At 40.9% G+C, this 24,991-nt stretch overlaps 1 protein-coding gene across 1 annotated transcript; it reads right to left on the reverse strand.

The window, feature by feature from the left end:
* Positions 1-1,843: 1,843 nt before the first annotated feature.
* On the reverse strand, positions 1,844-21,380 carry itgb4 (integrin, beta 4). The gene is made up of 41 exons (XM_053342006.1): positions 21,305-21,380; positions 20,773-20,855; positions 20,156-20,257; positions 19,823-20,027; positions 19,640-19,736; positions 19,370-19,541; positions 17,917-18,180; positions 17,724-17,813; positions 17,483-17,605; positions 16,656-16,823; positions 16,476-16,552; positions 16,103-16,311; positions 15,175-15,278; positions 14,984-15,079; positions 14,632-14,764; positions 14,337-14,462; positions 13,386-13,504; positions 13,267-13,300; positions 12,966-13,160; positions 12,756-12,859; positions 12,607-12,665; positions 12,459-12,482; positions 12,215-12,363; positions 11,823-12,002; positions 11,522-11,670; positions 11,116-11,323; positions 10,680-10,997; positions 10,313-10,485; positions 10,025-10,205; positions 9,346-9,483; positions 9,071-9,253; positions 8,848-8,976; positions 5,999-6,166; positions 5,758-5,907; positions 5,275-5,409; positions 4,481-4,630; positions 4,187-4,375; positions 3,886-4,041; positions 3,551-3,715; positions 2,195-2,314; positions 1,844-2,105 (listed from the first exon to the last, which is right to left on the reverse strand). The coding sequence occupies exons 1-41, from the start codon at positions 21,378-21,380 to the stop codon at positions 1,975-1,977; spliced, it is 5,832 nt and encodes a 1,943-aa protein (XP_053197981.1). The 3' UTR covers positions 1,844-1,974.
* Positions 21,381-24,991: the final 3,611 nt, after the last annotated feature.

Genomic DNA, 24,991 nt, shown 5'->3' on the forward strand with positions numbered 1-24,991 from the left:
AATCGTTCTTCATCACACTTTCTGTTACTCTGCCTTCATAGAGACATATTGGTGACTGTTTGTATTGTAAAGACTCATATTTTAATTCATATTTTAATGCTGTAAGGTCAAAACCTCAACAACAGCCTTGTTTTTAGCTGAGTGGCAATGGTTTTTCATACTGTATAATAAGGTTTGAAAGGATTTTAGATGTGAAAAGAACCTGTCTTTTTTTCATTTTTGGAGTTAAGATAACATAACTAGACTTGAATGTTTTCATGCCACAATAGTGACATGAAAATGGGTTTTCTTTTGGTTTTGGATTACATTTTTTAATCATTATTCTTACTTAGAGATGAAAAAACTATCTTAAGAAATGCAAGTGTGTTATAAAAGCATGAAGGCACTGAGAAAGAATGTACAACCAGCTACTTAGAGCCTCTGTGCAGTTACACAGTGCTGTTGATGAGGGCTTGCCAACACGCACATGCCGATAATTACAGACTGGGTTAACGCACGTGAACAGCTGATTCTCACTCGGTTTGCTTCTTTGTCTCAAGCTTCCTGCACAGATTATTGTCAGGCATGAGCTTGTTTTCGCAGCTGTATTTTTATGTGTGGAATATTAAGATGGCAATGTTTCTTTCTCCCTCAAAACATCAATAAATTAACTGTAAATGCTCTGTTTTCTTTTATAGACATAATTTTATATATGAAAGCAATGTCTTTATTTCAAATCTTTATTAAGTGCAACAGAATTGACATACAAGAAAAGACACAAGGTCAAATGCATCAAAGTAAGTGATACATTTTGAGATAAAGTACATGAATACTTTACTGATGCTGTTTTTGGTGAAACGTTGATCCACATTAGGCTCCCCCCACATAAAACTGTCCTCTTGAAATATGATTTACAAAAGCATCAACATAAAGTACAGTCAAAATACAGTAGGACTTGACTATATTTCTGCAATGAAGCAAATACAATCGTTCTGTCTTTACACACCATATCTGCAAAAATACTAAGATGTTGTTCAAGGTTAATCTGCACAAAATTTAAAAAATACATTGGCCTCGCAGAGTATAAAAATCCATGAAAAGTATTAATTTGAAGCCCCATATTTGAGTATAAAACAATCATTAAAATGCAAAACTATGTTACATCTAATAGATTGCATCACGTCTTGTGTGTTTGTTTGAAATACCTTTATATTTGGCATTGAATTCAATGTCAGTTTAAGTAAAAAAAATCTTATAAAGTATTAAATACACTCATGCTTGGAAAGAAAAAAAACTATCACAATATAATATTATACAAATCTATGAACAAAAATCCCAGATACACCGCTTTAATAAATCTCAACGACGAGAACACGCAGGTGAAAATGACGAACCTTAAAATCTAAGCTTCCAAGACGAACCTGGAAACCAATCTCTCCTGCAAACAGAAGGATTTCAAAGACTGACAGTTTTTCAATCAAAACATATCACGCACAGACAAAACTCTTACTGACAGGTGGAGGGCAGGACAAGGTCACTTTGGATTATTGGACCTCAGTCAGATTACTGGACTGTGCTAGACTGATTTAAAGCTGCAGTGTTGTGTTACCTGATCTGATCAGGCAGAGTAAGCGGAGTCTAACAGTGAATGGTTTACTTACTAAAAACAAGTAACTGTAAATTAAATACAAAAGTTGCAACAGTGAAATGAATGTAAATATTAAACTCAAAACCTCATCTGAGGAAGAAAGTGGCAGTGTGTAACAGGCATAAGAGAACAGCCTCCTCTCTATCTATCTATCTATCTATTATTACATGAATGTGTTTTTGGTCACAGGATCTCATACCCACACACACACACACACACACATACACATATGAATACATACACTGATCATGTGTGAGCTCTCTGACTCTTTTTAAAAGAGAATCTCAGATATGATTCCTCATCATGTTTGGACCTTTGGTCGTTCAAGTTAAATAAGCGTGGGGATTTTAAGAATCGTAAAACATCTTCTTTGTGACAGTGGTTCCTCCCACGACGCTCCTCTGAACCACTTCCTTGGTGATCTGCCGGGTTATCATGCCGCTACTCTCTGTGTGCTGTGTGGTCATCATCATCCCCTCTGTTTGAGAAGAGCAGTTGGTATTAATTTCAATATACTGCATTGATATTTTTAGGAGTACAAAACCTAAATTAAAACTTCACATGTACCTGAGAAGTAAGGGTCATTGAGCATGGTGTTGGAAACGGTGGTTCGTGTGTTCACTTCTGTTGGCAGTTGGAAAACTTCCCTCCTTGTGAGTGATTGGTTGTTGTACTGAGACAAAGCACCTACAGGGGGCGATGATGGAAAGAAATGCAGACGTTAGTATACCACTATCTACTAGAATGTAAGAAATGATAAGAAGGTGATAGGGTATTTGGGTGACCCCTTCGATCTTTAAGTACCATCCTCCAACAAATTGACAGGAATTTACACAACATATTAGAATCTTAAGGCTTTATTTGCATGAAAAATGCTGTAAATGTTCATGGTCTCCAGAAGTTGAACCATTGTGGTTTCTCCAATACTAACTAATTCCATTTTCAACACTATGAACTGTGCTCTACTATGGTCCCTTAAGGCCAAAAGGCTAAAATAGTCTAATAGGAAGATCTCCATGTGCCAAATTAGCTATTAGTAGTTCCTGTTCACAGTGTACCAATGGATGTCCAGACAGCTATCACTGGATTGCTTTGATACTGAAAAAAAAACTTTAAATGTGATTCCCAGGCAAGTTCTATAGCAAAGAGAGCATTTTTTTGGTATGATTTATAGACATGTATTCCAAAGGACACTGGAGCCCCTAGATATCCTCGAACAATGTGTCCACTGAATCTAAAAATATGTTGATCATGTCTGTGAGGTCAGATTTGACTGAGTTATGACCCTGAAAAAGAATATGAATTTTGTCCCATATAGCAGCAAGAAGGGTTATAAAGTGTGTAATTGCCTCTATAAGCTGTTTTTCACAGTTACTGCTGCAGCTTGAACTGCAGATCTGCAGCCACACTACTATAGCTAACTGTGTGTTGTTTTTAGAGCACCTGAATGCACCCTCAGGCAGAATCTATGCATACTGCCGCATTCCTCTGGGAAGGCATGCCTCATAGTCTGAAAACCTCTGCTGTAGTGCCTGAAGATGAAGTTTGCAATTGTAGTCCCTACTACTAATACCACTAATACTACTACTACTACAACTACTACTACTACTACTACTACTATTACCACTACTACTACTACTACTACTACTACTAATACTACCACTACCACTATTACTACTACCACTACTACTACTATTACCACTACTACTACCACCACCACTACTACTACTACTCCTCCTCCTACTACTACTACTACTACCACTACTACTACTAAGACCCTAAAAATAGTCAAAACAACAGCATGGTTCCTGTCATACTGTGGGGCTTAATAGAAATCTCAGTCTCTAGCAGCTATTACTGCTAGAGACTAGCAGCTATAACTTTTGGTTGCATTCATATCTTGTTCAGTAGAATTCATCTTACTTCCATCCTGAGACTCGATGGTGATGATGCCCTCCCTCTCAGGTCCGAAACCCTGTGTGGTTCGAGCCTGAACTTTAAACTTGTAGGGAACATTCTCAGTCAGGTTTGGGACGGTCAGACTGGTTTCGGAACTGTCACCGTTCACCTGGAAGGACCGCACATCACCTGGAGGAAACAGGAAAGAGAAGGACCAAGAAGTGAATGAGACCTAGAAAGTCTTGAAATGCAAATAGTAGCATTTCACTTTTATGATTACTTTGTGAATGTGGGGATGTAGTCTTGTATAGCATAACTACAGAAAAGAAATACTGTATGGAGGTTCCTGAAAGTCTTACCTCCACCATGCAGCTGTTCGCAGGTGACTACATAGCCCAGGATGTCTCCGTTGGGTTTGCGAGGTTTCTCCCAGCTGAGCTGCAGTGAATCAGGGCTCAAGGCTGTGAAGACCAGGGGTCCTGGAGCACTGGGGGTGCTCAGGGTGAAAGGTGAGCCTATAATAAAAAATTTAAAAAAGTCCAGAGAGAACACAAAGTAAAGACATGGATATTGTGCTTCCAGTGACTGCATAAAAACAACGTCATTGTTTCTATTGGTTAATTCATGAAGCTGTGACACTAAAATCAATACAATCAGCACCTGGCATTGGGCTGAGTGGACTCTTGGGGTCAACAGCGGACTCAATGGTGATGACTCCCTCTCTCTCTGGACCCCAGCCCTCCTGGCTCTGAGCCTTCACCTTAAACAGGTAGGAATGGTTGGGCAGAAGGTCCTGGATGATCACAGAGTTCTCTGCTGGGTTGGTGACATTGATACGCTTCACTTCACCTACGAGAGAGGACACAGGCTGCTCAGCATCAAGGGAATAAATACTGAATTAAATCAAAATAATTAGTCTCTGTAAGGACTGCTGCAGTAGAAGTTGTTTTTTACCTCCATTGAGCAGCTGATAGAGGACACAGTAACTCAGGATGTTCTTCTCACAGTGGGGCTCCTGCCAGCTGACTTTCAGGGCAGTGGGACCCAGTGCAGAAAACACCAGTCTGCTTGGGGTATCAGGGACACCCGGAGAGAGTCTTGCATCTGATGACAGACACAAAGAGACAAGTGTGAGAAAACATTGGGATATGATCGATATAAATACATAGTGCGTATTAATAAATAGACTGAGTGAGACTGCCGTTTGGTGCTGGGCAGATAGTGTACAGTGGGTTTATTTGGGAAGGGGGTTGATGAAGGCAGTGGGACTGAACTAAAACAGTACAGTTGTGGAGGGCTGACGGGAGGTGGAGTCATGTGATAGCCACCTATCTGATCTATTGTAAACATAAAACAAATTGATTAGTGAACACTTTGCTTTTCATTAGCCTACACTCAAATTTCTGATGCATTCTTGACACCAACAGTTATTTTCATAGATTACAGATATGAGTGGAAACCATTAGCTAGTAAAACATTTACACCTTTATATGTTTAAATCCGCATACAGTACCAGTCAAAAGTTACCTTCCCATTCACTTGAATGAGAAACTCTGTCTTAACCTTTGACTGATACTGTATACATGTAATTTGAGAAATAGTTGCCAGTAAAACACAGAATACAGCAGGTATGATCTAAAAAGATGAGATCAGAGAATGGGACAAAGAGGCAGAAAGAAAGAGGATTGCATTACTTATCAAACCACCAACACATCCAGTGCCTTCATGCTTATATGCAGCAGACTTACCCTGGAGGACCCTGTCCAGATTATATAGGGCTTCATGGACATCCGAAGATTGGGTCCTGGCCCTCGAAACCTGAGGCAGGTTGTAGCTGAACTGGCTGCGCGAGCTGCTCTGTGTCCCAATGTAGCCGTAACCACCTGATGGCGCATTGAGCAGGAGGGGGCGCAAGAAGAGGACGCAGGGATGGCACAGGAAGTAGCACAGTAGGAGGGAAAGGTGGGAAGAGGGGGTGGGGTGAAGTAAAAAGGAGGTAAAAAAAAAATAGTGGAATGTAAAGACAAGGGGAGATAAAGGAGAAACAGCGATAGTCAGCATAGCTCCTGCAAAGTCCTTATGGATAAGCCTGCTGTGCAGCCAACAGCCCCAACCCCGCTAACAGATGTCCAAGCCATCGGCCTCATGCGCTAGTGCAGAGGCACTTCAAAAATTGCACTCCAGAGTAAAATATTTCCTTAGCCAGAAAGAACTTTGGAATAAATTCTTACCTAGATCTGGGAATTTGCTTGACACCTCTCCCATGACTATAGAGTCCCGGATGTGTTCATCTGTGTACATCCTGTTCTCTGAACGCTTCCTCATGATCACGTCAGTTGTGTGTACTCCACCTACAATCATATCCTGTCTATAAGAGCTTCCTATAAGAAGAAAGAAGGATAAAAGATAAAATCAGATAACTTCATATTCATTTGACATTTTTGCCAATGCAATAACTATCATCCATCTTACCTGGTCCAGACATGTAGCTGGTGGTGGTTTCTGTGGTAAACGAGTTGTCCGCCCCTCTGTAGTTTGAGCTCAGGGTGGACATAGGAGAGGACGATGTAGAAAGGTTGCGTGTCACTGAACCCCCTGGGAAAAGGAAGTTCTGGTCCCACTTTCCATTCATCATGTAATCTGTGAAATAATATCATACAAAATTGTCAACAGAACACAGAAATTTGGATATTTAGCAGTTAGCACTCAAGCATTCGGATACGGATTTGTGTGTTGTTTCAAATATTCACAATACACGCTTGATGCAAAGCACCCAAAACCAAACTGAGCCAATCAAAAGAAGAAGCAGCAGTAGATTCAGACAGAAAGTTCCGGTCCTACCGGCTTACAGGACAGCAACAGCAGTTTAGCAAATGTGCAGCGTTTTGTGTCAGTTGTGCCCCCACTGCAGACAGTGAGTATGTATTAAGGTATTTATGAGTCTGTATTTGGTGCTGAATATTTAAACAATGGAATTGCCCCTGTGACACTGTAAAGGATAAGCAGTATAGCTAATGGATGGATTGATGTTTAATGGTATAATAGTGACAATTACTTATTTTGTGGGTCGTAGAAACGAAAATCAATGTAACTTAATTTACAAATCTTTTAAGGCTGTTTTACATCCAAAAGATGAATGTACTTTTAGTTGAGCATTCAGTCATATTTTCATTGGTTTTATTTGAGCTAATGGTAAAAAAAACCCCACACACATACAAACTAAAAATAAGAAAACTGTCTGTTTCAGATTCTACATTCACGATGGTGCCTCTAGCTAGATGCTAATGTCAGCATACGAACATGCTCACAATGAATATGATCACACATACCTGCAGGTATAATGTGAGAATTGAGATAGTCTGAACACATTTTGTGACCATCAATCTAGGAGATATTGAGCTATTTCACTAGATAAATGAATTCTTTGACTTAGTTATGGCGCTAATTGAAAAGTCGGGAGGTCAATACGTTTTGTCCTGCATTTCATGGCAATGCTTCCAATACTTCATATTTCAGTTTGGAGCAAAGTGCTGAACTGACCGACAAATCAAATCTGTAACATTTCCTCCTGTTTGCGTAAGTATTAAAATTGCAGAAATGTTTACTTTCTTTGCCTGTGCAGACATCAATCAACCTGCCTACATTTGCAAAAACTGATGATGATGTAATTACTCTACTTTTCCATAGTGTGCAGGTTGGGCATGTGAAGAGCTGGTCTCTCTTGTGAAGAAACTGAAGCCTTCTAAACATCAATAAGCATGTTTTTGAAGTAACAAACCCATTCCACGAGATGCTTCGATAAAAACAAATATAGCTGCAAGAAACAGTATCATCGCTGAAACATCACTACACTGATGGGAATGTGTAATCAAGTACCAATTATTCCCATACAGCCACACAGTAACTAAGCCTTTACACACACCGACAAGCTCCAGATGAGAACCTTCCCACTGGGCTGTAGAGAGGACAGACACTTGAAAAAGCCTGCCCTTGATCATCAACTGGAGGTGGGACAGTTGATGCCAGTGCTCCTCTCTGGGCAGGTGGTTGGGAGGATAGATGGGATAGGTGCCAACTAGGGGCAAGGGGACAAGGACTGAAGCCCGAAACTGAATGATTAGCCGAATGATGATATTTCTGACAGGATCAATCATGAAGGTAGAGAGAAACGTTGGTTGCCTTGCCAGGCATATGACTGGCCGTGCATGATAGCTGGCATGCTAGCTGTCTTGTCTGTCTATCTGTTGGTCTGATGGAGTGGTCTTCACCTGGCTGGGGCGTTTGGGCGTAGCTGGGCCGGGGGGCCTCATCTGAGCTTGCCTCTGTGTCTGTGCTGTGCCGACTGTTGGGGATGACGTCCACTCGCTTTTTCCACGACACCTTACGGAGATCCAGCTTGGATCCCACCAACTTGACATGTTTCCAGTCTTGTAATCAAGGTTCATAGGGAGGAAAGCAAGCAGGCGGAGGATAGATTTGTAGGCAAAAATTGTCAGTGGTTTGTTTTCTATACATTACCTTAGAGGAAAGCTATAACTCGTGAATGGGATTACATAATATATATTGGTTTGTCACAGAAGTCCAAATAGTCTTGTAAGCAAGGTGCAAAGTCAGCAATGTCTTCCAGAGAAAATTGACGACTAAGAGCACAAAATTGGCTGCAGAAAGCAGAAGAATGACAGCAGATTTAACAAGGGAAGGCCTTGCGGTTTATGGTTGTGAAGCGCTTTCTATTACAGATATCTGGGAATGCATTGGAAGCAAATTTGTTGATGCCTGGCTGAGGGCGTTGCCTGCAGGAAAAATGCCCACCCAGATGGAAGTGATAAAAAAAGCAGAGCCATGAGAACGATGCCATCTCTGAGCTTTACAACTCTTCCAGCTCATCCTATAAAGTCACTCTTGCAAAAAAGAGGAAGAATATTAATGACTCTTTTAAGCATTTCACACAGAAAAACACAAATGTGAGCCAGAAGAGAGCAGAGGAAGGCTTTCTCAACCTGATGCTTTCAGGATGAATCTCACAAGTTGGATGATTGCCTAAGGCACAGATCTTCCCTTTACATCCCACAAGGCAATGACTCCACAGCACATGTTGCATAAATGCAATTTGGCCACAAGAACAGAGCAAGATGCCTGGTAGCACTGAGAATGTGCAGTGAAATAATTGGATCCATATTACAGTGATAGCTCACACTCTGGTCTGGCAGTCACATGCAACTTTCCAGAGCCAAAAAACGCACCAGAGTAGATCACTTGCACAAAGAGTTTACATTGTCAGCTGTTAAGAGTAGCTTGTGGTTTTAGATCTGGGTACCCACCATCACCAGAAACGCTGGGTGTCTTGGAGCCTGCAGGAGACTTCAGAACCTCATTGCTGTACATCAGAAAGCCGTCATACTCGTCACCTGCCTCTGCATCCACAATAGGGATATCTGGAATGATGGGAACTATGGACAGAAACAGAGAGAAATAAATGTATTTTCAGGGTAATTAAGGCCCAACAGATCCACTGTAAGTGTTTTAGACATATGTTTGACTTACTGGACAGCGGTCTGGCAGGCTGTGATGCCAGATTTATGGAGGCATCTCTGAAGGGACCCCAGCCCACACTGTTTTTGGCACGGACCTTGTACTGGTATGTCTGGGCGCTCTGAAGGTTCTCAATCAACAGCATTCGCTTCTTTGCGTTGTCAATCTTTACTTTCTTGGCTGCACCCACAGGCTCTGTGAGAAGGCAATATCAGGGTATGATGTAAATTACATAATGCAAGCATATGTAAAATATTCCGTTTTTCAGGTGGGACTTCGTCTCTTACTCAGTTCATCATCAATAGGAGTGTAGAGGACCTCATAAGCCGTGATAATGCCATTGGTCTCTGCAGGCTCTGCCCAGCTGACCTGAGTGACTGTTGGGCTGATGACATTGAAGGCAAGACGACCAGGCTCACCAGGCACTGGAGGAAATCAGAACAGAAATGTTTGCACTAGGTGCTTAGAAGTTCAAACAAGTATTAAAGTAAGTCTTTGCTAACAGGAAATTGCACATCACTAAATTAAACCAACACTAACTCTAAAAAACACATATTTCTCCATGTATGCATATGTAAATAAAACAATTTCATAACTACATTCTCTGAGTACTGGCCATACAGTACCATTCACTTTAACATAACAACCCCCCTCTATTGTAATGCCTTTGTACTAATAGCTTGGTGATTCTAGTTTAACCCAATATGTTTAAATGATGCAACCTTATTGAGTAAATCACCAGTTTAAAACTAGACCGTCATTTCTAAGAACTGAGGACGGCAATTAATGTACACTTAATACAGGCTTAATACACAAAATGTCTTGCTCACCCACAACGCCCCATTACATGAATTTTCTCTACAAGATGCATATCATTTCAACACTTTTATCTGAGCCAGGTATATCCTCTTGGATCTCCTGCTCATCCTTTCATAAGCAGCAGTGAACTGAGTTTAAAATAATTACCATCTTCCAGAGTTTGACAGGCAATCATGTCGGTATCATAGCCATCTCCCATTTCATTGTAGGCGCACACTCGCATCTCATAGTCACAATAGGGGTACAGGTTGGTCAACTCAGCTTGATTAGTATTCACATCTAAGACCTCGGCGTCTTTCTCTGGGTCCCCATAGACCCAATACTTGACCTAAAACGCACAAGGAAACCGATGATACAATATTTGAGCAATACAGCACCTATTGTAAATAAGTATTAACTCAAGTTGAAGTTTCTGAACATGTTGATTTAATATACCTTGTACCCCCTGGGATTACCAGACGCTGGGTCCCAGTTGAGACGAATGGTTCTGGGTCCAGTTGCTTTGGCCTTCACGTTTTCTGGCGAGAGAAGGTAGCCCCCAGGGGAGGTGGCTTTCTGGTTTACATAGCCCTTCTCCTGTCTCTGGGCCATCACTGGATTCTGGGCAACTGCAGGACATGAAGTAAAGGAAGTTATAGGATTACACACACATTCACCAGATACAGTGCTTATTTTTTTAGAATGATCCCTTTGCTTGTTATATAAAATCAGAATTATGTAATTCCAGAAACAAAAAAATGCTATCTTATCTAATCTTTAGTTCAAATTTTTGAGTGGCATGAGTTTTTGCATTTTATCTTACGTCCTTCAATGACATTGACATTGGTTGTCTTCCTCTCTCCAATAGATGCATTGCTACTTGGCTCAAACAGTTCCAGCTGGAAGTTCTCTGGTTGGATTGGACCAGAATGGGCCTTTGGCTCAATCACTATGTTCTTTTCTGTCTCTCCAGGGTTGAACTTCAGAGGCCCGGATAGCTCGAAGCGCTGGGCGTTCTTGGTACGCCATTTCACTGTTGCAGGGCTGTCCTGGTTGCGGGTGCGGACCACAGGGATAGTGTAGGTTGAGTCAGATGTGGTGAAGGTCTGGGTACCCTTCTTGAACATCATAACACCAGGTTCTGGATAAAGAAAAAGTAGTGGGGGGGGGGGGGGGGGGGACCTCTTAGCATTCAGAGCTTAATTTGGGAGAAACAAACTATGCCACAATATACAGTAAATCCTCTTGTGTCCTTTCACCTGGTAGGTCTGTGATGGTGACAGTAGTTCTTGGGTAGCGTCCCAGCTTGGCGCCCTGCCGTGGGTTACTGAGGTCCATGACAAACTGTTTGACCTGTTTGTCCTCCAGGAGGCCGTCTTTCTCACCAAGCTCCAGCAGACGAACAGGAACTATCTTCTGGGTCTCACCAGGACCATAGGTCAGGTCTCCTTCTACAGTCACATAGTCCTAAAACACATAACGGCAAAACAAGTTAGAAATAGAATCTTGCTGTCTACCTGTAACTCACCTACTAGTCATGCAAGTCTTGTGTCTTTTCTAAGAGAGCTACCATATTTCATACTGTACATATACTATGTAATTCCAAGATCTACAAGAACTTTAGGAAACAACCCACAATATATAAATAGGTATGAAAATACAAACCTTCTTATCTTTGGCTGTTAGGTCCCGTGTGCGGTAGCTGACTTGTGTGCGCCCATCCTCTATGATCTCTCGGGCAATTGGGATGTTGGCCACTCCGTCCTGCCTGCTGTAGGTGTAAGCTGGCTGGAGGAACGAGAACACACTGGAGGCTGGGGAGAAGAAAGTGGAGAATCCATTAGTGCGATCCATGGAAAAACATTGTATGCTTTGCATTTTTTAAAGTCACTGGGGCTTTGAAGAGTTGGTTGTCTCATTTTCTTGGATTCTCAAGTATACATCTATAAAATCAGAGATGTCTCACCATGCTCTTTGATGATGGTGATGTTCACCAAACGTTTTCCAATCTCGGCAATGCCCAGTGGCACATCCCTGGCCTCCACCTGCAGCTGTTTCTTGTCATCATCTTCATCCTTGACGAAGAGTGGCACGTGAACATCTACAGACTCCACACCTTCCTGGAACTCCACAGCTCCCGCAGCCTCTGCAGAAAAGAAATGAGTAAGATGTTAAAATTTTGACAAGAATGCTTAAGATCAAAGCTGCTCAGTAGACATTAGATAGAAGGGATTCACAATATCCCTTATATAATCACAAACTGATCATTTGAATATTGTTTTTATCTATAAACTGAATAGATTACCATGAGAAATTGAACGTGTACATATCCATACCACACACACAACAAACACACACCTCTGTCTGTGGCCACAGTGTAGTAACCAGGCACCACCTTGAGGTCATGGAAGTTTCCGGACTGGACATTTTTCTCTGTCAGCTTGACAATATCGGGGTAGCTACTGCGAGGAGCAGACAGAACGGTGTCCATAATGGCGTAGTCCTGTCTGGAGATAACAGAAGAGGTAGAGAAGTTAGATATGTGTACCTTTGTGCCCATGAAGGCAAGATAATTTGGGTATTGCGTCAATATGCATGTTACCTTTTCCCAGCGTTTCTCTGCATTCTGCAAGAACCAAAATAGATATTGATGAATGTCAGAAAGAACATTTTTGATTTTGAGTGTGTGTGAAAATACAAATGAATGTACATACCAGTACACATAAAACATATAACATAGCTTGTCCTACCTAAATGTGGTCTTTTGCACTTTCTGGGCCCCAGGAATCTGCTTGTACACCTCATTTAGCTGGATGGAGGAACAAATACAACACTCAATGATACAATAATCATTCACACACTCATACATGTGCTCACCAGCAAATAAAAGCACACTCACATTATCAGATACTTCCTTGCGGAGCTGTTCGGCATCTCTAGATTCGGGGCGAGAGAGGTTCTCAGAGAACAACCTATTGAGCCGGAGGGAGAGCGGGAACTGGACTACAAGAGAAAAGAGAATTAGAGTTGTGGCTTTCATCATTTGGGTCCTTAACTTCTTTAGACCAAAAGATCAGTTTTGTTGTTTTTAAAACAATTGATGACTCACTGGTCTCTTTAGGGTTGGGCTTTATTAAAGCCTGGGGGTGACTGGGTCCTCGGTGCACGTTATCCATGACCTTCCAGCGAACAACATCAGTGCCTTTGGGTGGGCCGGTCCTCACCAGTGGTGTGTCTAGATGGTCTGAAGTGAGCAGAGACTGGCGGAGCAGATACTCGTCTTCCTTGAAGCCAACCATGCGACCTGGAAAGAATATAACACCAGCTGAATCACAGACAACGTGGTTCCAAATGGGACAATAAAGAAATGTGAAACCATTCCTACACATTTAACACAACACACATCTTACCTTTCCTACAGCAAGGCAGCAAAGCAAGACAGCTCTGTGGCAAAACAAGACATAATGCATTACTTTGACTATAAAATAAAAATATTGTTTTTGTGTGTAAAAGTATGTGCTCTTCATACCTGCCAGCAGGCTTTGCAGCAGGCACAGTATTTCCAGCAGCAGAGCAGCAGAAGTGCCAGCAGTAACAAGAGGAACAAGAGGAGAGGGAGCAGCCACAGGAGGCTGGCAGGGGGGCAGTCTGAAATAAAAAAGTTACAACAATGATACAGAGCGCTGATACCAGAGATATAACTGGAACACAGTAAAGAGCTCACAGCACACCTGTCACAGTTCAATAAGCTGCAAAACACTAACAGAAGCTCCACAGAGCAGAGGAGAACTGCAGTCAGATGATAGTTCTCAGTAGGGGTTTTCCACTACAAATGACACTTTTCACATTACATGTAGTTATTTGATCTCTTGGTAAATAAAAATGTTGAATAGAGCAACTTGGTCTCAGGGTCCACTGAGTTTTCAATTACATCTCACAGTTACTGGAACTGCTTTCTATCAAAGAAATAGTCCCAGTGAAAACTGTTCACAGTGTGTTCTGTAGATTATCTGTTTCTTGAGTTCATTTCTGACTTTACAATGCTCTGTTTGGAATACAGTAAAGGGTTTTAATATTAGAAAATGTTTATTAATGATAGCTAATAAAGTACTTACTTATCTTATCTTATCTGCAGTAACCGGGATACTGTTTCTGGAAGGACACGTTGCTGGGGAATTTTTGTATGACTCCACTCAAGTACATTTTGGCGAACCAACCCTTTAAGATCCTGGTACTAGTTTGTACATTTATTCATGTCCCTGGCTGGCTATCATTCATGTACAGAAAGGATTTGTTCAAAATATGTTTTGAGCTGTTTTCTCTTACACTGAAGCACTTCGAGCTGATTTCTTAAATGAAAGGTACCATATAAATAAATAATAAATCAATTATTACCTCTAGCATCTTATCTTATCTTACAAATGATGCTTCACTTGCTGTCATAACAGCATAAAGTACAACAGAGAATAACCTAGCTCACCTTTTTTCTTAAGGACCTGAACCTCCAAGTCTTTTGCTGTCGGATCTTTCGGGTTTTCAACAGTGTAGTGGTACGTGCAGTCATCATCCTCATCACGGAAACTGCATGAATCAAGCACCTTTTCCTCTGAAAACACATGTATACATACACAGATGAACTACTATCAGGTGTTGTTAAGCATTAATGCTAAAGTGTCATCATCATTATCATGACCTAAAAGAAGCTGAGGTGTATATGCAGAGTACTTCTGGATAATTAATTATCGACTCATTAATTATTAATCATGTGTGCCTACTTTCTTTGAGTTCATCCACCATGGTGATATCAAAGGGACACTTTGCACACTCCTTTTCGTCCTTCTTCTCTCCTGTCTTCCAAGCCTTACACTGAGCACAGCTCCTCGTAGCCTCACACACACCCAACTGGGCCTGGAAAGGACACACACATACACACACACATTAAAAGACAGTCAAACAGGACTGTACAGAAACACTACAGCTAAAAGGATACAAGCACACATATAGTATAAACATGATCAAATTTAATATGAGTCACTGAGTGTAGCAGAAGCCTACCCTTAACCCTAACCCTGACATAGACTGAGGCATAAAAACACATATTTATTTATATATATTACAAACACACACCTGGAAATTTGGCTCACAGGTAGAAGTCATCGCAAGACCAGAGGTTGGACACTCACAGCGGCCACATACACATTTACCTCGCCCATTGCAGACACCCTGGTACAGATAAACACAGTCAATCATTGGTTTGAGATACACTGACATGTAAGGTGACATGACGACTCAAATCAAAGAGAGTTGGCTCTACTCACCCCCTTGCTGTCCAGGCAGGTTTGGTTGCTTTTGGGACACTCACAGGCATTGCCCTCCCAGTCTTCAGTACATGCACACTGGCCCATAACACAAGAGCCACGCGCTGATAAAAAGAGAAAGAATTAAATTGAACTGTTTTATTGTTGCGTTATGGTTGTTAAAGCGCAAATTACTAAACAAAATAAAATATAAGACCATTAGCAACTGTTCAACTCTGTGTTGAACTCTGCAAAACAATATCCTCTAGCGACCTTTAGCAGTAACATAGAATCAGGGTGAAAACTGATTTAGACCAAAGTGGTGCTTTTCAAAGCAACATCCTGTTATAATAATATTGCCATATTGTATTATCAACATATAAAGTTAATGCTAAGTGTAATGTACTTTTTCTTTTAACTCTTTTGAACCAGCTAGGACACTTTTAGTAGCTAGTTTGCTAACCTATGTTCACTAGCTAGCCACCAACTTTGTCTGCTGTTTGCTACTGGGCAATGTACATTCAGTTTATCAGAAATGTATTCCTGAAAACATGGATGGAAATATGGTTGGTAAGCTGGCAAGACTGAACTAAAAAAAACAACAAAACAAAACAAAGAGCTCAAGGGAACTGCAGACATGGGGCATAATTATCTGTGGAATTGTCACTAAAGCATCTCTTTTCATGTACACATATAGTTGGTATGTAGTACATTGTTAATATAAAAAAAATGGATGAGTACAGCTGAGTGAGAACATTCATTTGCTAGATTCATTACAATGTATATAAATGTGCGTATACAAGTATTTGTACATACAAATAGTGCATAATAAGAATTACATGCCATGTATAATATATATAAAATTTCACTGCATGTTTGTTTTTTGTTCTCGTAAAAGTACAGCATAGGATTAACTGTATATAATGTATATATGTTCAGTATTCAGTACCATTGCAGAGGAAGCCTCCGAATCTCTGACACTGGTTCTTGTCGTACTGACAGTAAGCTCCTTCAAATTGATCTGGGTTGTAGCACACACAGGTTCCACACGCCATGCAGTCTCCACGTCCTGAACAAGGCAGCGCACCGCCTGGAGCTATACACTGGCTGGCATCCCGAGCTGATGCACTAGCTGAGCAGTTACAGAATGCACCCAGCCTAAAGGTGACACATGGACAAAACAAGGAGAAAAAGACATCACTGAGCCTGGAGGCCTGAATGGTCCATCACTTATGAGTCACTCAACAGCCACTACTTAAACTTGTTAAAAATTTGATTTTATTCCTTGTTTTTCATATAGGAACTTCTAATTAAAGTCTCACCAGCCATCAAAGCACTGACACTTCCCACACACTAGGTCTCCGTTGCCATGGCATCTAGACGCTTTAGAGATGGGGGTCTGGAGCACAGAAATGAGGGACATTGGAATGAAGGGGTGAGTAACTTCACCTCAACCATTTGTGATCTTCTGAGAGTTAATCTGTGTGAATGTGTACGTCTACCTTCTCACAGTCACAGACTGGACACAAAATCGAGGCATCAATATTTACGCCGACACTAAACGTTGTAGGTTTGACTCTCAGTGTGCCGTCTTTTTCATCTGTATTCATCTGACACACAGGTTCCTCATCGACCATCCGCTGGGCTTTGAGCTGCATCTTGAATTTGCCCTAGAGAACACGCAGACATGCAGAGTGTTAGAACATATGTGTGCTTGTATGTGTGCACTGAGCTATTTGGTGTATGAGTCACTGACAGGATAAGCCATAAAACAACAAACTATTTGGACAGAATTTTGCTGTAAGAGTGCTGTTTCATGCTTCATATCTCCTCAACAGGAGAGACACAATGCAGCTATTTGGTTGAGTAATGACTATTGATCACGTATTAGAACATATACAAGGGAACTACAATCCATCTTAGATATCGTATAGAGATCATATAGATCACTGTATTGTTAGCATGTAATATTTCAAAAAAAGGTTCTTGTTTGTTTTTCCATGCAATTGAGTAAAATGTGTGTGAAAACTTGGTCATACTACCGTAAGAGGAGATTCTTAATAATACATTTCCATGTGACTTTAAAGATTAGCTGTCATGTTAAACACATGGGTGATTAAAAAACAAGATCAAAAGCAATGAAAACTCCTCCAACTTCTTTCTATACATGTCATTCTCTTCCTTTTCCCCCTTTAAGTATTTTAAATTCTAACGGTTAAAATCCAAAAATATCAAGCTAGACAAATACCTTTTTATAAACATGAGTCTTCTGAATCCGTGACTGAATTAGTGTGTATTATCAGTATAATCATCTGGTTTTGCCACTTACTATTGCTCCAGGTTTGAAATCAAAGGCTCCGTATTCTTTAAGCTTTCCTTCGGTGGACAAGAACTGCGCATGAAAAGACTTGGGTTTGTCGTCTGCACGGATGCTCATCTTAGAACGGATACTCTGAAAGGACAATATGAGTGTTTCAGCTACACGAATTTGATAGCAGCCACTTGAGTGCTTGCAAAGCCACAAAACCAAACGCCTTCTCCTGGCAATTGCCAAAAGAGGCATCCTTTACCTCGAAGGCAATCTCCATAACTTGCAGGATATTGGATGAGTCCTCTTGCAGCAGACCGACCTCAGCAATGGGGAAATACTCTTTGAGTTTCTACACAAAGAAGAGCACAAAATACAAGTAATGTAGATCCATGACCTAGACACCAACCTAAAACCATTTTTAAGGAGCATAACTTCAGTGAAGGCCCACCAACCTGGTAGTATGTGTAGGAGTGGTTGGTGACAGCGAATATGGGAATGATGTTGTGTTTGCCAAGCACACGGACCAGTGTGGGCACTGAAGGGTAATCCTGTGTAGTATCCTCTGTGTATTGTCCTGAGGCGTCCAGGTGGCATTTCTCATCATTGCGCCGCAGGATGCCTGACAGCACATTGGCACCATCATTCTCATAGTGAAAGGCAGACTCAGTGGAGAAAACCAGGATATGTGTGCTGAGGGGGCGCCACCCAATCTTATCCTAGGATAAGAACACAGGTAAAATGGGGGCAGAAGATACAACGGCTAGTGGAAAATATTCCGGTAAAAGGAAATAAAAAGAAAAATTAAACTTTTGCTGAACAAAAGCTGTTGTAGCCAAAGTGGTAGTCACTGGATATTAGTATCATCTTGCCTCAGTTGCTTTAAAAACCTGGAACTGTCAATTTTGGCCACTTGGAGGGGCAGCAGAGTCAAATCGTGAACACAACGTTGAAATATTAGCTTTTAAATCGGTATGGTGAAAGTGTTAGCAGTTGCCTATTTTCACACTGCAACATTCATATGGAGTCATGTTTTTGGCCACCAGGTGAATGCAAGTCTAATATTTACTCTTTTTAGTTTTGATTTCCATGAACTCCTGTAGAACATATTTGTTTTTTTGGCAGCTAAATGCTCGACTATGTTGCTGGTGGGTTCCATTTGAGTTCCCAGTCAGAAATTTCAACTGCTCCCTGAAGTTTGATTTCCAACTCAGAAGGTTAGAACAACCTTGCTAGCCCCATCCTCAAAATCCAAGATCGCTGCCCATGCATCAACAGTGTGAAAGTTGTAGTAATATCCTGTTTATTAGCACTTTTGTCATATTTGTGTCTCATTATATCAGTTGTACTCACAGTGCTGTCCAATTTCTATTTGTGGACATGATGCTATGATGTTTGTATGCACAAACCCATCGAAATGTGTTTTTATCAACTGGAATTACCATCTGGCTAGAACTAGTTTTCTGACTTCTTTAACTGGAATGCTTCAAACACGGGTACAACATTATTCTCAGCACCTTCCAAGACCCACCAACTTCCAAGGTAAATGGAAGTATTTTAGCTGCTTTTGACATCATCAGTTAGCAGTGCTAGCTTGTTACTTTTGTGTTGAGACAAATGAAATAATTGAGGTGCTAAAATCTGTGTGTAACAGTGGCCCAAGTAGAGAAGAGTCATCGGGTGAGTGAAATGACTGAGTCATGTCAGTTACACAACTTAACCTAAATCTAAACATTTGCTAACATAAACCACCACAAACCAGACCAAGCAAGGATGTAGTAGTAAAACCTTTACTTGCGTGTGTTGAATTGAGCAAAGGGGCATTTTATTTCTTACGAATACAACATTTCATTTGTAATAACAAAAAATTGGTTTATCTTTTAAATTTGAGTTAGTATTTTTACTAACCCCACAGACTGCTGCCTGCAGTATGGCATCAAATCCTCCTTCAGGAGCATCCAAGTTGCCAGATATTCTCTCCTCCTGGAGCTTACTGTTGAAGTATGTTAAGTTGCTGGTCAGCGGAATGCCGTTTTTGAAAGAGAATGGCGGGTCGCTGTCAGGCCACGGTTTAGCAAGTCTGAGAGAAAGGAAGAAGATGGGACAATGTTAATGTACATTATTTTAGATTATAGTATGTAAGTACATGCTTAAGGTCCTTCACACTCTCTCTCTTACTTGTTGGGTCTCATGTCAGTCTGGGGCTCGACCACTTTGTCCACAAACTTTCCAAAGCCAATGGTGTAATCGTCTGACAGCTTCTCAACCAATAAAGCTACAGGAAAAACAATCACTATCAGTATTACAGTAAGAGCATACTCAACAGTCATCACAATGCACTCCCCGTGTAAAGCCACTTACCCAGCTCTTTCCCCATCTGCTTCAAGTTGTCTAAATCATCCTTCATGGAGTTAGAGAAGTCCATAAGAATGTAAAGGTCCAGAGGGCCTTTGGTCGGAGAAAACACCTCCACATCCACCGTCCTTTCCTCTCCAGGTAGAAAACTCATGGTCATCATTTGCGGATACACTTGAGACTGCTGGAGCTGAACGTTGATCTTATCCTTCTGCAAGGTGGCAATGGAGAGGAAGCAGGAGGAAAAAATTAGTTTCTAATTTGAAGCAATAACATAACTTTAAGACTGAAGAATGGTGGCATGTTTGCAAGTGATATATGAGAGTGATGAAGACTTACTTTTTGTATACTCATGCTACTTTCAGCTGTAATAATAGCCCTTGCACTGCAGCCATGGGCGAGTACATTCTCATACAGGTCACACCGAGGTCCATTAAAGTTCTGAGAAACAAGGACGTTTGGTTAGTAAGTTCTTCTTCGTTGACGTACATAGTCTTCACATAACAGTCACTTTTTGATTTATGGTAATTCTAAAGTGAGCGTGAAGCTTAATTCTTGACCTTGGAAATAGTAGTTTGACAAAAAGACAATCACAAAATCCAAAAAGTTTCACCTAAGTTTCATATTGTGCTATCTCCATGAACTCCTCTGATGAAGACCACGAAAAAGCTACTTCCTAACTGCTGTATCATATTTGACAATTTTAGAATAGATCATAAAAACGTTTGAGATTTTTGGAATACAATGGAATGTGCTCTCAGTAACAGAATCCTGCTTTATATGTTAGCATATTGCACAAGGGCAAAGTACGCATAGCTCAAAATACTAATTGGGTACATGGTCTGCTAAAAAGGGCAGGACTTCTCCCTGGGGAATTCCACAGTCCTAATGATTCGTCTAAGGACCGACAGTTGTGAAACTTGTCTTTTTAAATTCCTGCTGTTTTCAGCTCTCACCTCATCAGGGCAGTAAGCACAGCCTTTACCAGCCTGCAGGCATTCTGAGCAGGTCTTGGCCCTGGAAGCGAAGCAGTAGGTCACTGTCGGGGGTTGGAGAGAGATCAGGAGGGGAGGGTGTCAGGAAAAGTCACAAAGAGGCAAGAGAGCAGAGGATCAAAACCATGAAAAACAAAATAACTATATTGGTGGTAACGGCAAACAGACTTTAGAACATCTCTCATCATTTTCTCCCATGAGTCTTTCAAATGTGAAACCAAAGCTCTTTCTCCACTTTCTCTAAAGGCTAAAGTACTTCTTTTACCTGACCAACAATCAAAAAAACCCAATATATTACATTTATAGTAAAATAAAACAGTCAAATTTGAGAAGCAAGAACTAGAGTATGTTGATAAATGATGACAAACCAATTGAGTGTCTATTAGTTTCAGCACAAATGAGGTGATTGCCAATTCCTTCATGTAGACATCTGCATTCAAGTAAAATAAAAACGACTTATAGTGAATTAGTTGTGATTCTGTGTCTTCCTTACTTTCAGCATAACAGCAGGTCAGCAGGACAGCTAGAAGCCCAAGCCCCACTGAGAGCTGTAACGTCCATCTCCCCATCTCCTTCCTGCGACAACAAAACACACATGAACAATTACGCTCTAATCCACTGTTAGAGAGAGAGGAAAGAGAGAGAGAAAAAGAAAAGAGAGAGAGAGACTGTTCTCCCCCAGTGATATCTTCACAGACGAGGGTGTAACTTGAACCACCTGTACTTTCCCTCGGACAAGGCCCAGAGAAAGTGAACAGGCCCAGACACTCCCAATTCCTCCACCTCAGTTTGTGAAAAGAGCTGTGAACTGAGAGGAGTTCACAACAGAGACTCACTCAAGTAGACTCACTAAATAACTGAATCTAAAGAGATATGTATTATTTTTATATATGGACTATATATGGAGGTAAATGGAACTTTGTTGTCCAATAAAAATGTTTTGATTGGAACTAGTTTCTACAGGCCAATAGTATCTTTGAAAACTGCTGACAGTGGCAGTTTTTAAATGTCATGTCATGTCATGTTTTTTGGCACCATGAGCCAAAGACGGACGACAGATACCTCTACCTTTTGTTTTGTAATTTCTGCGAAACAACCCTTTAAAAGTTATTTTTTCTCTAAAAAACTATAGAACTTCAAGGGTCACAGACAGAGTTATAAAGCATTACATTATTCAATAACTAATTGTACAATTAAAAAGAGGAATTATAAAAAGGGATTTACGAAAACTTTAAAAATAGGGATTTACGAAAACTTTAAAATAGTCATAAAAACAGAATAAATAACTACATTTCAAAATGAAATTGAAAATGCAGGTTTAATTGAATTCCTACACTCCAGGATACTGGTGAATTGGTGCACTATTTGTCATTCTCATACAGCTAACGTCATACAGGCATACAATAAAGAGCAGGTAGAGTAAGATTAAATGTGATAGGAGTCATTGCAGGAAGGGACCAGTAAAGGGAAGGAAATGGAAATATTCCAGGCATCCATGCAGTGTAGAGTCTTCACAATCAAAACACTTGATAATTTTATGCTGGAATCTTGGATTGAGAACAATCTGATAGACAAGAAGCTGTGAAAGCAATGTGAACTAAACACAGGAGGGGGACTGTGAACAAAGGGCACTATGTGGCATGAAATGTCTCAGTAATTGTCTCCATGGGCAGATAATTGAATATGTGCCACAAAAAAAAAAGAAAAAGAAGAAGATGATTTGTGCTCTGAAGATTTACAACCCCAAGAAGGAATTTCTCCTTGGGGCGAGAGAAAGACCTGACTAAGGTAAAAACACAGCCTGAAAACACATGGGAAAGGCACCTTAGCACCTTACTGTGAAATGGGGCTGACTACAGGTGTGTGCGCATATGTGTGTGTATGTGTGTTGATGCCATAAGGTGTCACATAAATCACTAAACCGAGATGGGTCAAGGAAAAAACAGAACAGACCAGCTCTTATCTTCCATACTTGACCATCAGTCACAGAACATGAGCTGAAAAAGCACTTTGTATTTTGCTTCTCTCTCAGACAGAATGAGAAGGCACGCAGGCGTTTGTGACACTGACAATAAACTCGGGAGGCACAAATTATAGCCTTGCAAAGACTGAGTCACTCATGCTGCTTTTTTCTCTGGGCTGAATGACTCCAGGGCACAAAAACGAGAAGACATTTGTCCTGAATTCAAAGCTGTGGTTGTTTCTCCACAGACAAAAAAAACAACATGCCTGCCAGGTGAACATACCACCACTGGGTGTGGGTCTGATCCCATCATGACATCACCAGTAATATGTGGGGGTCTTCAGTAACAGGTTTGAGGGGCTAGCCTTTGACAGTAATTTAAATCACTATTAAAAACCCCAGCCTAAATAACACAAATGAAACTTAAACAGCAGGTTTGTAGGTTTAATATTATGTCTAAATCAGCTAACTGTGCTTACATAAATGCTGGGAATGCTTTTTCTATTGTTTGGTCAGAGCCACTTTCTTTCACCTGTGTTGCATTGTGGTCTGTGCTGTGATGTGGGCAATCATGCAGAAAGGGCAGCTGAAATTGCCAAAAAAAAAAAAAAAAAAAAAAGGTTCAAGAGAAAATAATCACTAAGCTCAATCCAAATCTGCCCACAGCTCAGTCTTTTACTCTTGCATGCAATTCTAAAAAAACCCCACATGGTCAGCTATAAAAGTTACGTAACACATACGTCTTTACAGTCCTTCACCTTGCTCAGAAGTCACATAATCAGAAGTATACTCAGCCAAATTTTTATGAAGTTGAGAAGAACAAATTAAAGGTGAAGGTTATGTTACAGTAGCGATGTTGGGAAATGTATGACTGGATAAAAAGAGATTACTAATCAAACAAACAAACCTTTTACTGCTGTCTCACTGAGTCCAGGTCCAAAAGTCCAAAAATAAATAAGAAAAACACTAAATCCTTTTCTTTTTGCTTTGTCTCCCACGGGTTGAGAAAAAGTTTGTATCCACCTGTGTTGGAAAAAAAAGTCCTCTTGTACAAGTTTTAAGTTTCCCCCTCAAAAAAAAGTACAGATCTAATTTCTCTCTTCTGTTTTCTTCTTGTTGTTTCTTTCTTCTCTTACAGTCCGGTCTGGTCAAAGATTGACTTATTTGCTCTGAGCCCCTTGTGTGTGTATGTGTGTGTGTGTGAGTCTGTCTTTAAGTGTGTGCGGGAGAGAGATATAAGACTGAGACTCAGAATATGAATGTGTGTGCTGTGACTCGACCCCTCCTTTAGCTCCTGCACACACACTCACACACACACCCCCACACTCTCCCTTCCCTATCCAGGTGAGTAGCTGTGACGGAGATGGTTAACTCCCTTCCTGTACTTCTCTCTTCCCCACCCTGTGAGAAGTTAGCAGCTCCACACCTATGTGTGTCAGGGTCCCCCCCGCCCCCCTCCTCCCTGCTGCATTTCAGCCCAACAGGAGTTCACCTGTGTGGGCTTGAGGGCTGAGGAGAAAGGCTCCTCCTTCCATGGCCTCCTCCCAAGCTCTTGGGAGTGGCACACAGAGCAGAACAGTGCCTGCAGGCTATGGGAAATGCTTTGTGACTCTCGTGTTTACACAAATGTGTACTCATACTGACGGGCACATTTTCTACTTGTCAAATATTTGAAATGGACATTATGATTGATATGCATGTTTTTTTGCTCCTCTGGCAGAACAACTTCCTTCACATTGTACAAGAGGTATAGTAACAGTATGGGAACCTGCATTCCTGAGCACGGTCACCCTGACACTCAATCGTCATGTTCACTGTGTTTATCTGTGTTTATAAGGTCATGTACACAGATGCTCATATGTTTTGCATAGGACACACACTAGATTATGGAGACCAAACCACAATTATAACTCCACAGGTTTAAACATAATCTCAACAATGGAAAGAGTTCCAAAAGTCATCCAACCTCAGTTACCAACTGGTTATCAGTACCTTCCAAAAATAACCCTCATTAACATTTTATGATCAAGAAAAGGTTTAAGGTCTGATATATTTTAGGTGACGATGACTAGGTTACTTTCCCGCCATGGTTAAAAGAAATCAATATTGACTGTAGGATGGTAGGAGACGGGATGTGAATCATGGTCTCCACTGTCAGTTAGTCACTTTGTACTAACCATTCACCTCCTTAAACCTACATTCATTTCTTTTTGGTCA

The sequence above is a fragment of the Scomber japonicus genome, chromosome 20 (genome assembly GCF_027409825.1).
Source record: "Scomber japonicus isolate fScoJap1 chromosome 20, fScoJap1.pri, whole genome shotgun sequence".
Classification (NCBI taxonomy): Eukaryota; Metazoa; Chordata; class Actinopteri; order Scombriformes; family Scombridae; genus Scomber; species Scomber japonicus.